The following is a 13,369-nucleotide window of genomic DNA, read 5'->3' on the forward strand; positions in this document are numbered from 1 at the left end:
TCCAGACATCTCACAGTATTAAAGGTGCTGATAATAATATGCACTTTTGGACTTGGCACTCTGTCTCTCATCAACATGTACTTAAACGCCTAATAAGCACAGTGTACTTTGGATTTCTGCAGCTCATAGAACACAGCAATGAAAGAATAACAATCCACTTCCATATTTTTGTTTTGCTTTTCTCTTCTCCAGAATGCAGTAGTTTAAAATATTTATTTGGAAAACACCTATTTTTAACATGCCAAAAAAAGTCAGCTTCCTACCTCCCACTTCCAGCTTCTATTTCTTCTCTGAATCATTCTCTCTAACGCTTCTTCCTCTTTCACTTCCAAGAAGACTAGGTGGGGAGACCGATAACAGAAGTTCCTTGATAAAGGTATCAGTGTGGCAAATAAGGATTGAAGCAAAGCAAAATGCACAGAAAAAGCTGGGAAAAGTTTCGTTGTTTGGGCTTTTTTTAACTGTTGTGTAAAATATTAATCTGAAAGGTAAGGGAAAAAGATGTGACCTGAATGATAGGAATATGAATTCACGTAAAGAGGGGGAAAACGTCTCAAAGAGTAATTTAACTAATTACGATAGTGCCTCAGAAATAAGGAGGCTATGATCTTGTGGAAAATTCAGAAAAGAGAGACAAGGTTTAGTGAGTTAGACTAGCATATTCATTTCTCTAAAAAATAAAGTTAAGGCCATGATACTTGCAGGTTAGGTCTTAAATTTTAACTGTGGAGTGAAATTCTGTTCAGATGAACATGAAGGTAAATGGAATAAGAAGTACTTAAAAACTCAGGGAAATAGTGGAATGTCTAAAACTGCAACAGACTTATTCTTGACTATCCAAAATGGAGAAATAAGAAAATCTTTGGATAAGTATTCACAGAAATAATTTATAGGAATATTTAATTAATAGAAATTGTATGAAATCACACTGTGAGCAAATCACATACAAGAGATCAGCCATAACATTTCAGTGGATCACCTGAATAGTGAGAAATTAACATTACTTCCCTCAGGGATTAAAAACTTCCAAACTGTAACCTGCTGATTTTTTACACCCCAAGATGTTACTCTGGTATCTTGTAAGATTTCCTTAGACTCTACCCAGGACAAATCCAAGAAACTTGAAAACCTAACAAAGTATCTTGAAAGCAATGATCAGGAAGTAGTAGGAGAAAAAAGTTTGCTTTCTGGATCTTCAGAAATCCAACAGATTTCTTCCTTGCAAAATCTAGAAACAGCTATGTGAACCTCAAAGAACTGGAAACCTGGTGACTAAACCCAGGAACACTGAAGACTACTGGGAAGCTGAGCCTTCTTTTGTTTCAGAAGGGAAGCAATGTACAACGATAGACACATACTCAGAAGACCTAAAGCTAGGAGAAAACCAACTTTTCCCAAATAGGTAGTAATTTTACCAATAAACAGGGTAAGAGGTAAAAATGATACATGAAAATATATGCAAGAGATGCAAAATACATGAAAAACCAGCAAAAAAATCCCGTGTGTGTATATATTTCTTATGTATGTATATGCACATATACAATTTTAAAAAGTGTAATTTTTGCTAGTCATATATCATCTAGCTCAATTACATTTTGAATTATCCCCGTGTTACTCCAACCAGGTTGCTAGGCTGGGCAGAATCTTGACTTTTTTTTTCTTTCTTTTCTTTTTGAAGAAAACATGCACAGCACAGCAATCCTGATTATTTGGAGAACAGTAACATTTTGTGTGACATGATTAGCATTTATACTAAATTATTCAGAATGATGACAAAATGCCATTTGGCCTCGACACAAAGTGCGCTAGAGCCCATAAGAAGACTAGCTTCTCATGAGACCAGGCCTCCCTTGAAAAACTTTATGCCATATTATGAATACGTAATTCCACGTAATCCCAAACTTCCATTCTGAAAGTACATATGATAAGCAAAGTAAATAGGAACGGGGTTACATCCCCGTAACAGTGATACATTATTAGAAGTAATTTAGTGCCATATTCACTGTATGTCAGAAGGAGAGGGAAAGGAAAGGGAATTACTAGAATAATTGCGCCTTCTTCACCTCTTTTTTCTTATAGACCAGGAACAAGGTGAGGACGGTGGGAAGCTGAGATAAGAAGTCAGGTGTGCAGTCTATGGGAGAACAGATGCTAAAAAGCCGGGCTGCTAGTCTCGTAAAAGGTGCAGCAATAAGGATGGGGAAAGCTTTACACTCCTCAGCAGTCTTGGATTGTTGGTAAGACCTGAGGCATGGTCTCCACTTAAAAGGTTTTGCTGGCATAACCGTATCATTTAGAAGTGTGAAAAAAAATCCCACCCACATCACTACACCCTACTGTAAATGTAGGTCAAGCAGCAAAATAGTCCGTTCAGAGACTGAGTTTACACCATACCAGTTAAACGGCTTTGCCAATAAAAGCTGTCTTTCTGCTGTGGGTGTGTGGGAAGGAGGGAGTACCTCTTACAAATCTTTTCACGTTTGGGTAAACTGTGTAGAAAACTGGAAGCATCAGTAACTACTTCCTGATGGTAAATTGGGAATACTGGGCTATCTCTGAAATTAAAAAGCCCAGCTGTTATCATGGCAGTTCTCAGGAGTCAGCTGTTAAAAGTCCTTTCCTCCGGGACTTTTGTCCTCACTGCCACAGATACCACCCACACCCACTTGTTGCCCCTTCCTCATAAGACTAATTATGTTTTGGTTTCCTCGCCTTAATTCAGTCCTAAGATTCACTCCCTCCCCACATATCCCTCAGAAATCAGCCTGCTGCTTTCAAAGAATTCCCCCGAGGCCCAATTTCCAGGGGGTGTGACCCACCGAACTTTCTTTGGCTGCCTTTGAGGCCGCCCCAACTCAGAGCCTCTGCGCCCAGCAGAAGTCAGGAAATGAGAGCATATGGTAAATAGTTCAACTCACACTAGTTTGGCTTTCAATTCTAGCATGATTTTTCAGTGTTTTGCATCTAGTAAGATGTCTGTTAACTCTAAAGGCTCTGGTTCAAGAGAATAACTGCAGTGGCAGTGGATAGATACCAGTGTACCAAAGCTTGTCGCTAAAGCAAGCTGGGTGTGCCGTACCACATACATATGAGCTGTCTATTCAGTTTTGTGACAGACGAAACCTGAGTTCTGAAAAAATGATCTGTTAAGGTTTAAAGTTCAGCAGGTTTAAGCCAAAACAAACACAATAACCAATATCAGATTTCTGAGCACATCCAGAGCACTCAGCTTGCCAGCAGTCAAATATTTATAGACTGGCAGCATATGCCCACTAATAGACAATGAATCTAACAGACAATAAAGCCTGTTGTAAAGTCACTTGTAATAGCAGCCATTGGCTCTATCAAGAAAAAGTCTTTAAAAATGTTACCTTTTAATACTTCTTTTTTCTCTTACTCCCTCTTTTATGGAGCCAGGGTGGATGCTATAAAAGAAATGAACACTAATTAGGGTGGGCTAAATCTCAAAAGGAATGTAGCATAAACGTCGTCCCCCTTCATTTACCTGATATTGACCACATATACAGTGTAATTCCAGTTCTGGAAAGTACGGTTTAGCTGAAAAACACGAAGATATTGATCACGTGAATGGTGAGATGTTAATGGGGCTCTTTGTTGCTTAAGACAGAGTTAGAATTTCGCCCTTCTCCCTCTTGAGAAATCCCCTTCAGTTTTTCAGAGCAAAGAGATCACTCTCCCATTTCAATGAAGTGATTGTTATATTAGGTGTACAACTGGTAGTGAGAGATGTGAGCTTTTTACTGACGGAGTGAAATCTCTATAAGGTCATGATACAGTGTAGAGGCGACTTGTCCTTTTCTCCCTCTCTTCCTCATCTTAAAATCTCAGAAACACTTTGATTAGAAAAGATTTACTGACAAAACTACAGGCTCAGTTTTCACCTAAAAGTCTACAACCTTACAATGATATTTTTTTCAGACCTTTCTACTATTTATTCCGAGTGGGCAACGGCTGCTCAGTCTTCCCCCCGGGAGACACTTTTGCATACTCTGCTCGGCCCAAGTGACACCGTTCTAGATCCTTTGGCTCAGGCACCTATGCACTTCGCCTGGCTACTGCTGCGAAGAGAACAGCCTTGGCAGGTGTAGATGGCTGCACTTCTGGTCTGTAGATGACTATAGGTGGTTTCTCTTCCTTAGCTTCTGAAAGCTGAAAGCCTCCCAGTTTATGAAAAGAAAAACACAGAGTAATTGCCATATATTTATGACATCGTATCTTCATGTAAATAGTTGGTATAAAGACTACTTACAGATTGTGTGAGTGCCACTAGGCAATAACTAGTCAAAAACTAATAGCTAGGCAATAACCATCAAAAAGGACAGAGAGTGTCTGTATTCAGACAGGAAAAACTTTCAGAGGCAGGAACTTCAAGAATCCTCCACCCAGAGGGCCCAGGAAGCAGCTTACGTCTGCTAAAATGGGATGAAAACCCCGGGGGCTACTAGAAAGCCCAACAACTAACCTATGGCAGAAGACTTCTGAAGCAGAGAATATTAGGGTAATTTGGGAAAGTGTACTGCCTCACACAAGTGAACGCTGACTGGTTTTTTTATTATTTCTATCACAATGTAACTTCAAAACGACGTTAGCATTTGGGGACAAAACATTTGCTCTGTACAGTGATGTTGGAACTTAGACATTTACCTCTTTCAATGGACAATTCCAATTACTCCATACTTGCCAAAATCTCAACTAGTATCTACATTTCTTAAGAAGCTGGCTGGTATAGTGGCAATATTCCAAAATTTTATCCATAGTGCCTAGTAGCCCCAGCTACATTTGAGTTCATTACTGCATAAATCAATAACAGACAGATCTTCAGTAAACACATATTAATTTGAGAATTTATTTGGTATTCTCTCTTTTATTTCCTTTTCAGATTGATAATGTCAATAGGGCAGATTCATACATGTAATCACAGAGGAAAGAAAACTTAACGTACCCATTCTGCAACCACGTCATGTACTTTTGACACCGAGTTGGAGTTGGAACTAAAGACAGTTATAGATATCCTGTAGAATAGCCCACCTGTTCATTTAAAACAGCATTATAATGTTAGAAACTGAGCAAATTTACCTTTTTAACAATGACACTCTAGTTTCATGATGAATATGAAAATTGGGCCAAACCCCAGATAAAGGACACCTCAAGCTCTTGCTTGCATTATACAAGTTTGGCGCGAACAAGCCCTGCAGGCTTGGGCCCATTCTCATTAGTTCTGTTGAATTAGACAAGAATTTTCTCCCCCTCCATATTTTTGGAGACACTTGAAATGTGGCATGGAAACTCACAAACAATGTACATATAAATAGTATTTTGCACATGTCTTTAATGTGGTGTGTAAAAGCAAAATCATGAAAATGTCATGAATTTACAAAATAATCATAATAACTGAAATCTGTAACACAGATAAATTCTGCTTTCAGTCACACTGTTATAATCCAGAATTCAATCACTGCAGATTAGACTTAAAAGTTCGTGAGAGCAGATAAGGCTCATCAGTTGAGTGTAACAAGATAACTGAGAACAGAATCAGGTGGGAGAAGGGATATCCAGCTCTTGTTTTCACAGCATGGTCTTTGCTCTCAGCCTTGACGATGGCCAGATAGCAGAAGAACCCACATTAGCTTTACAAAACTGGCAGCTGAACAAACCATCTTTCAGTCACAAAATGTGTAACACTTGGCTTGGAGCAATTTTATAATCAGTAAAATTGTTTTGAAATAGATCCAGGTAAATATAAATTCTCTTTAAGCTCCTGAGTTGTTAGGCAGTGTTACAAGATTTCACATCTAATAAATAACATCATATCATCTCATAGTTATGCTCTGTGTTAAAAGTCTATACCTTTCACAAGTCAAATTTTTTTCATTAAGCCACTAAAAATTCTGTACACTCTGGTTGGATAAAATTTCCCAGGATGTGGGGGAGGTTTAAGAGCTTCTGGATGAATTCACTTTCATGTATGCGCACATGTGGCATTGCTTGGTTCAGGGCTGTTACCAAATGAAGTTGTGGGTCTTGATCACAGATACCTGTATTTATATAAATCTTATGTAAATCTTAAAGAGACACTACATAGGACAGAAGAGGACATGACAACAATTATACAGAAATCCCTTTCTGTCTCTTGATTGTAAAGGAACTGCTCTATCTTTCTGAGTCTAGATAAAAGACTTTTATTCCAGTTATCTACATGTGGAACAAATTTCATGTTTACAACTTCACACATAATCAGTTTACAAAAGCTTGAAATGAAAGTATCTGGAAAAAAAAATGAAGTCAGTATTTTCTCATTTAATTGTGCGTATCGTTTACTATCCTATTCATGAGCTGGCTTGAGTATTGTTCTTTCTTTTCATCATGGAATTGATCATATGATCACTGAGATTAGTATGAAAATTCTTCCGCGATAAAATACTAAAGAATCCATTTCTTGCAGAAAGATGGTTTACCAGTTACCTTCTTTGGTAAGCTATGATTAAATTTTAGGTATGAGTAGAATAAACTTGCTTGTTTTTTGATTTATTGTCTTTTTTTTTCTCCCATAACTCAGCAGACACACAAATTTGGTGGGCAGTTTAATCTTTAGTTTGCTATCATTACTGTGAAAGCTTCAAATAAAAAAAGAGAAAAATTCAGGCTTTGGAAGTAGAAGATTGGACTCTGGGCAAGCTGAAACACTTGCAAGACTTGGATCTCATTTATACGTATATATCTCTGTATATACATATATTCAATTTTATACGTATAATGTACCTTTTATATGTACTATTCAGATACACACATACAGAAAGTGTGCATTATATGTATTCTCACACATTCATGTATAACCATATATATAATTATAACCTTATTTATATAATTATGTATATGGACAAAATTACTTTAATATAGGAATATGCAAAGTGGTTTTAAAATCAAACATAATAACTACAAACTATTCAATAGCTTCAAGATCTCCACCAGAGGGTGACCCAAAGCATGTTTTAATGAAGCAAAAAAAGAGCAAGAACAAAGAACTAATCTACATTTTTAAACACTCTCAGGAGACTGCAATGGCAGATAGCGAAAACTAAAAATGATTTCTCACTCTCCAAATTAAACAGTGGAAAACCCACCTCAAAATGCTAAATGAAAAAAAATATTTTTATGGGCAGAAAATTGATGAAAAGTAGCCAAAGATAATTTGAAAAAAGAGGAAAAAGGAACCTGGAAAAACAATTCTCCCCACACCCACCACCAACTACAAAAATATAATGATCAATGAAATACCAGGATTTTTTTTTATATTCTGTTAGGCAAATTATCCAGAAGTTTATTTTGGAAAATCTTTGCTTTTTAAAAGTTAAATCCTCAGAAATATATAAATACTGTAAATGAAAAACATTCATACACTCTCAAACAATAAATTGGCATAAAGATATATAAATTACATGGCAACCAAATATATTACCCTCACAGTCTCATGAGAGCTGTCTTAGAGAAGTACAGAAAAATTAGAAACCACATGCTAATGACATTTACTACCACTAGGATGTTACAAATTCCCTTCCACTGTAATCAAATTACTATTCCAAAATCTTTTCATATGCTAAATGGATCTATATCTAAAGGATGAAAGCTGGCTACTTCTATATTCCATCTACCAACTGGGTATCTAATAGGTAAGATGATCTAGGTTTTTTTCTACATCTAACTTCATGGCTTGACATACTGTAGTTGACCTCAGTTCGACACTGGCAGCCCAGCTCAGTGACGGCATAACATGAACAAGACAAAAAGACTGCAGGAGAGCTAGTAAGTTGCTTCAGTGGTGGGTAAGGGGTGGTATTTTGGCTTGTCCCAGATGGTAAATTGGCCAAGGAATGAACATGTGCCGAAACTGATGACTGATGGTACATTACAGAAGAAACTGGCATTTGGGACTCGATGAAAGAGTGATGGATGGCTGCTGCAGGTGTTGTTAGCGAGCTTTTCAAGATGGCCTCTTCGTGCTGAATAGTAACTTCATTATATGAAGATGGCAAAGGTATCACATCACCCATTACTGCAGTTCTTGAATACTCCAAAATAAAAGAGAGTTTTGCAAAATGGCCATAATCAGCATTTTCAAAATCTGAGGCATGGGTAATACCAATATTCAGAGAAGACGTTCCTTCTCTGTACTTGCTAAAGGATCCATACACCTCCCCTTCTGAATCCCATTCAGAAAGCCTCAATATGTTTGTTGATGTCAGAACAGCAGAATTCCTTATGTCTCCATTATCACCAATGATTTCTTTTCCTACTGCCCATAGAGAGTGCCTCAGATTGTCCCCTTGATTTTCAACGGAGTTTTGTCCTAAAACAGTAAGATGACTTCTTGGTGTTACTGTTGTTGGCAAACTTAACTCTGCTACATCCCACTGAGTGATCGGGCTTGGAGAAATCGTATCAAGATGGTTCTGAAAACTTTGTGGGAGTGGAGGTGTGGAGTAGCTGTTAGGAGGCACACTTTTTGAGTCTGAATGAAGAAGGTGCCTTAATTCCAAAGACAATGTCATTGGAAGGAAGTCAGAACTCATCAAGCTGATGTTTTTTAAAAAAACACCTTCATCTATTTGAACTTTACTTGCTTTTTCAATAGAATTTGTTACAGGACTGTTCACTGAAAGACTTTGCAACTGCGGTGATCCATGTGTTCTTGTACTGTTTATCAAATTCCTAACTGGTGTGTTGATCAAGAAAGCAGCTTGGCTATCCTTTGAACATGAAGGCTGGGTTCCTGAATGTGCTGGAAGGACAGACACAAACTGCTGTCTATTGTTTAGGAAGGTCACGTTGGTTTGATCTCTTACTATGTCAGTTCCAATTTGCACGTGCAAACTATCAAATATCATTAATTTTTCTGTGGAGTTTTCAAGTACCTTATCAAAGGCACTTACCTGTACCTGTACAGAGGGTTGATTCAAAGGTGCTTCCAGGGAAGGGAAAGGAAAATCAAAATAAAATTCACTGTTGGAAGACATGGTTAGGTTTGCAAAGTCCATTGTTGGCTGCAACTGTGATACTGACCTGCCATTACTTTCTGAAATTCTCTTTGAAAGGCCTGGAATAAATGAACTAAAGGTCTGTGTTTCCAAAGCTGATGAGTGACTAGAGTAGTTCATTTCTTCAGCCCTGTGACCTGATAATGTAATGGCAGATGTTTGTTCAGAGATACTGTCAGACTTAGCAGGTGAACTAACGGATGGCAATCTCTCTGTTGGGGAAGAAAGCAGTTTATTAAACAAGAGCCACCAATTTTCTGATGGCTCCCCAGAAAACACTTGGGATGCTTCCTTCAAATGATAGGAAACAGTCCAGAAACTTCCTGTTAAAGAAGGGGAAATATCTACATATTTTGTTGGAAAATCCAAGTTACCTGAGTCCCAGGAGTTGCCAACTCTATTCATGTCCTCTGGTTCTAATATGGAAAAAGTTGACTCTTTATTTTCATTACTATCATGAAATGCATCTATATTGTTCTCCAGTACTCCATTTCTGAGGGTCTCACTCGGCTTTTGAAAATATACTGAATGTTTTAAATAATGAGACCAGTAATTGCTATTAGATACAAATATACTGTCACTTTGCAAATATATGTCAGACGACTGTTGATAAACAGGTAGCATTGTTACAACATGCTTAAATGCTGAGCTTGTCCAGCCTGTTCCTACCAGAGCTGCTGAAAATGTTAGTAGTTCTCTACTGTGTCCTAGGACTGAATTTGTCAGTGGGATGTCAGGCACAAATTTTGTGTATGTTTTTTTCATGTTTTGAAAAAAAGTTGTTGGGTTTGCACGTGGAGTCTCCACAGAGGTTAAATTTGTAGTGCCTCCTGAGTGATGTTCCTTAATGTGCGTAGATTTTCTAAACTGAAAGTCACTGTTTGCTGCTAACATAGGAAAAGTTTTCCTATCAGCGTTGCCTTCTATCATTTCCAGGTAAAAATTTTCAGGTGCAAAGTCTAGCAAATCTAGCCCACTTTTTTGGAATGATAATTTCTCCTCCGTAGGTGTTACAGATAAGCTAGAAAGAAAATGGTATCTGCCTTCTTGAACGTCAGAGGTGATATGATGGTGAAATACAGTCTCACCCTGCCAACTCACAGGCTCCAAGGCGTTGCTTACATACATGAAATTGGTTGTGCTGCTGTTGGAGGACGAAATCCATCCAGCTTCTTTTTTGTGTTCATAAGCAGTACTGTTGCTGCTAACAGGAGAGCGGAACACTGACTCAGAATGATCCAGCCCATCTGCCAAAGTCCACGCTAGCTCTGCATTAGGACTTCTGCGTTGAAGAAGAGGAACTGCTGTATTCACAGAAGGCTCTGTAACAGCATCTGCTGCAACTGAAGTGCCATGAAATGAACTTCCAGAATAATTCAAAATATTTTCTTTTGGTAACTGATTCATCACAGTATTATCTAGGTCGAATTTTTCTGTAAAAGCAGCCAAAGTATCATTGCTGGTCTCCTCAGAAGCAACTGATGTGGACATAGTTGGAAGAACCAAGTTGTATGTGTTTTTTCTCTCTGGGTTCTCATCTGCTGAGGTTTTACTGAAACGGAGAGGCCTTTGTTTCACTGGCCAAATAAGTGGGGTTGAGATAATTCCTATGGTTTTGACCCCTTCTATCTTAGACTCCTGCTGCCTCTGTGGTGGTGAATAGGAGGATTCAGGTGAATTTCTCTTCATTCTGAAGATAACCGTAGCAGGAAGTCTGAATTCCTGCAGGTCTGTGTGTAGTAAGCCACATAGTTAATAGATTAAAGAAAATATATGCAACTTAACTGTCTGTTCTTGGCTTTCTGCTCTTGGTCTAAAAATCAACTCACCAAGAGTGGAAAATGACGGCAGTTAGCTAAGTGACAGTTTAATTTGCTTTTACTGTAAATGAATTTGGCTTATTTTTCTTAGTCTTTCTGCTTTCTCTCTGGTGTTTCAAAGCCAAAGAAAGGACTTAGTTATCCATTTTTTATTCATACTAACATTAATAAGGCATTGAGTTCCGTCTGTAGTTAAAAAAATCAGAGTTAACTGAACATAGAGTGAGTGGCTCCACAAGAAGAAAAAAGCACAATTTTAAAGAAATTTTCAATATTTTCTTCTTAATTCTACAGCTTAGTAAATCCAAACAGACTGAATTCAGATAAATTCTTTCATGCTGTCTACTGTACTGCCTGATTGCCAATGTACAAGAAACGATCTGCCAAGAGGAAAAACCCTCCAAGAATTTTAAATCCACAACTGATGCATTCAGAAAAAAACAAACAAAAAACCAAAACCCTACAAAAAGAAACCCCAACCAAACAGATTCTAATTTACTTCTGTGGAGCACACTGAAAAAATAAATATTTACAAAAATTGTCTTTAAGCCTCAGATGAAAATTGCAGAAATCTTACCTCTGTGTTGTTAATAATGTTTAACAACTATCTTTAACAAACTAATAAATATTTTAGCAGTGCCTCAGAAAATGATGCTTAGTCTCTAGGAGACAATGATATCATAGAATTTGAGAAAACCTCAAAAGAAATCCCTGCTTTTTTCCTGTGCTAATAATAGGCTCACTTACTACCTTATTTTTTCCCTTAATCTTTCTAAATGAAAAGTAAATGATATCTGATATTGTCAACATTTTCCCTAGTAAAGTCTGATCCAGCTCTTCTTGAAGTCAGTGGAAAGATTCCTGTTGACTCAGTGGAAGCGGCTTTGCTCCATAGGAACAATTCCACTTGGCTCCTGTGCCCGACCAGTGAGGAACAGACAAATCCCAGCATACTACCACCCTGGCTGCACAAGTGGGAGCTACACAATGCCTCATAACCTGCAGCCTTAGAACATTTCAATAGCATGGCTTTTTTTGGACCCTTGTTAAAAAGTCCCTCTCCTTTCCCTCATTCTTTGCATGGGTCAATACAGCAGCTGACACAAAGCGAGTCCCTTTTGTACAAGAGCCAGGTAAACACGATAGAAATAAACACCGAGTTTGGTTCTGTTCTCATTTACACTGTTCTTACGTGGTCCAGTGCAGTGACTCCTGATTTATTGCAGTGTAAATGAAATCAGAACTGAGACATGACCCTTGACATTATGGTAGTATGAAAAACACACCTTAAAATACAATAAATTTGCTCTAGACACTGTACAAGAAAAAATGTAACACAGGATTTCTTACCATTGTTTGGCTTATCGTTTCTATTAGTATCGGGCATGTTAGTGGTGACAGTGGGTGGTGTAGGAGTAGTAGCATTTACAGTAGCTGGTAATAAAGATGAGAAAGAGGTGAACTTGAATGAAATATGAATGTTAATGAGGTAAGACAAAATGGGAACAACGCATGACAATGTAAAATGAAACCATCTACACACAATGCCATAAATGTTAAATAAACACATTATTTTTTCTGCACAAAGTGATGAATGGATATGAACTGAGGTCCCAATCCTGCAATCTTCAATTTCACTGACTTCAGTGGGAGTTTTGTCAGTGAAAGGTTTGCAAGATCAGTCCTGTACTGCTTTCATAAACTCAAAATCCTGTTATGAGAGCTTCAGATCCAAACAGCTGTGCAAAGACCAGAAAATAAATCTTGTAAGTACTAAGACGCATGCACTGAAAATATTGCTTGTGAAAAGAATAATTGTCCCTACTCAGGGCCTAAAGATGACGAACAAACGTGAAACTCAAACACCCATGTAAGGATCCAATTGACTCCACTGAACTCCATACAATGAAGAGAACTGAAATCAGACTTGGACTAACTGGAGTGGAATATATATTTTGAAAGCTTCGTGTAGGATCTCAGCTGTACTATTCCCACTGACACTAACAGGAATCATCCCACACAGCCCTGGAAAATGTTTCCCAGAAGAACCAGCTAGAACACTTTTCAAACTCAAGAGTGAGGAGCCAAAACTGCACATTTCTCCCGCAGCAGACTGGGAAGGTATACATGCTAGAGGAATTAAAAGAGCATTCCACTAAATTTTCAAAGAATAGTTTGGAAAATAATTTAATTTTATCTAGTAACTCCCAAGGAATGCAACTCCACTCACTGACAGATTTCTTTTTTCCTGAAAACTCTTTTTAAGATATGAAGGTTGGGGCAGTTTAATATCAGTGTTAACACATCTTTTTCAGGTTTTGACCAAGAACCAACCTGGAAAGGTTAAGCAATTGTATTTTAGTCACAAAATTGCACCTTTGATTTTTTTCTGAGGTTGTTTTAGCTAACCTTTGGAGTCGGAAAGTCATAAACTCACATCTCCGCTTAGGGAGCAGGTTCGTGTTCAGGTTCCAGTGAAACAAGAAACTTAGGGAA

The 13,369-nt window shown here is 37.8% G+C and overlaps 1 protein-coding gene across 1 annotated transcript in view; it reads right to left on the reverse strand.

Moving 5' to 3' along the window:
• Nucleotides 1-13,369, reverse strand: part of LOC104618355 (G-protein coupled receptor 126-like) — a gene marked incomplete at its 5' end in the record, with an annotated part of 50,989 nt that overhangs the window by 24,128 nt on the left and 13,492 nt on the right. The window contains 4 exons of the mRNA XM_010283929.1: nt 3,372-3,425; nt 3,506-3,558; nt 4,964-5,049; nt 12,224-12,307. Coding sequence (XP_010282231.1) covers nt 3,372-3,425; nt 3,506-3,558; nt 4,964-5,049; nt 12,224-12,307 — 277 coding nt within the window. The remainder of the gene's footprint in view (nt 1-3,371; nt 3,426-3,505; nt 3,559-4,963; nt 5,050-12,223; nt 12,308-13,369) is intronic.

Source organism: Phaethon lepturus, unplaced genomic scaffold (assembly GCF_000687285.1).
Source record: "Phaethon lepturus isolate BGI_N335 unplaced genomic scaffold, ASM68728v1 scaffold983, whole genome shotgun sequence".
Classification (NCBI taxonomy): Eukaryota; Metazoa; Chordata; class Aves; order Phaethontiformes; family Phaethontidae; genus Phaethon; species Phaethon lepturus.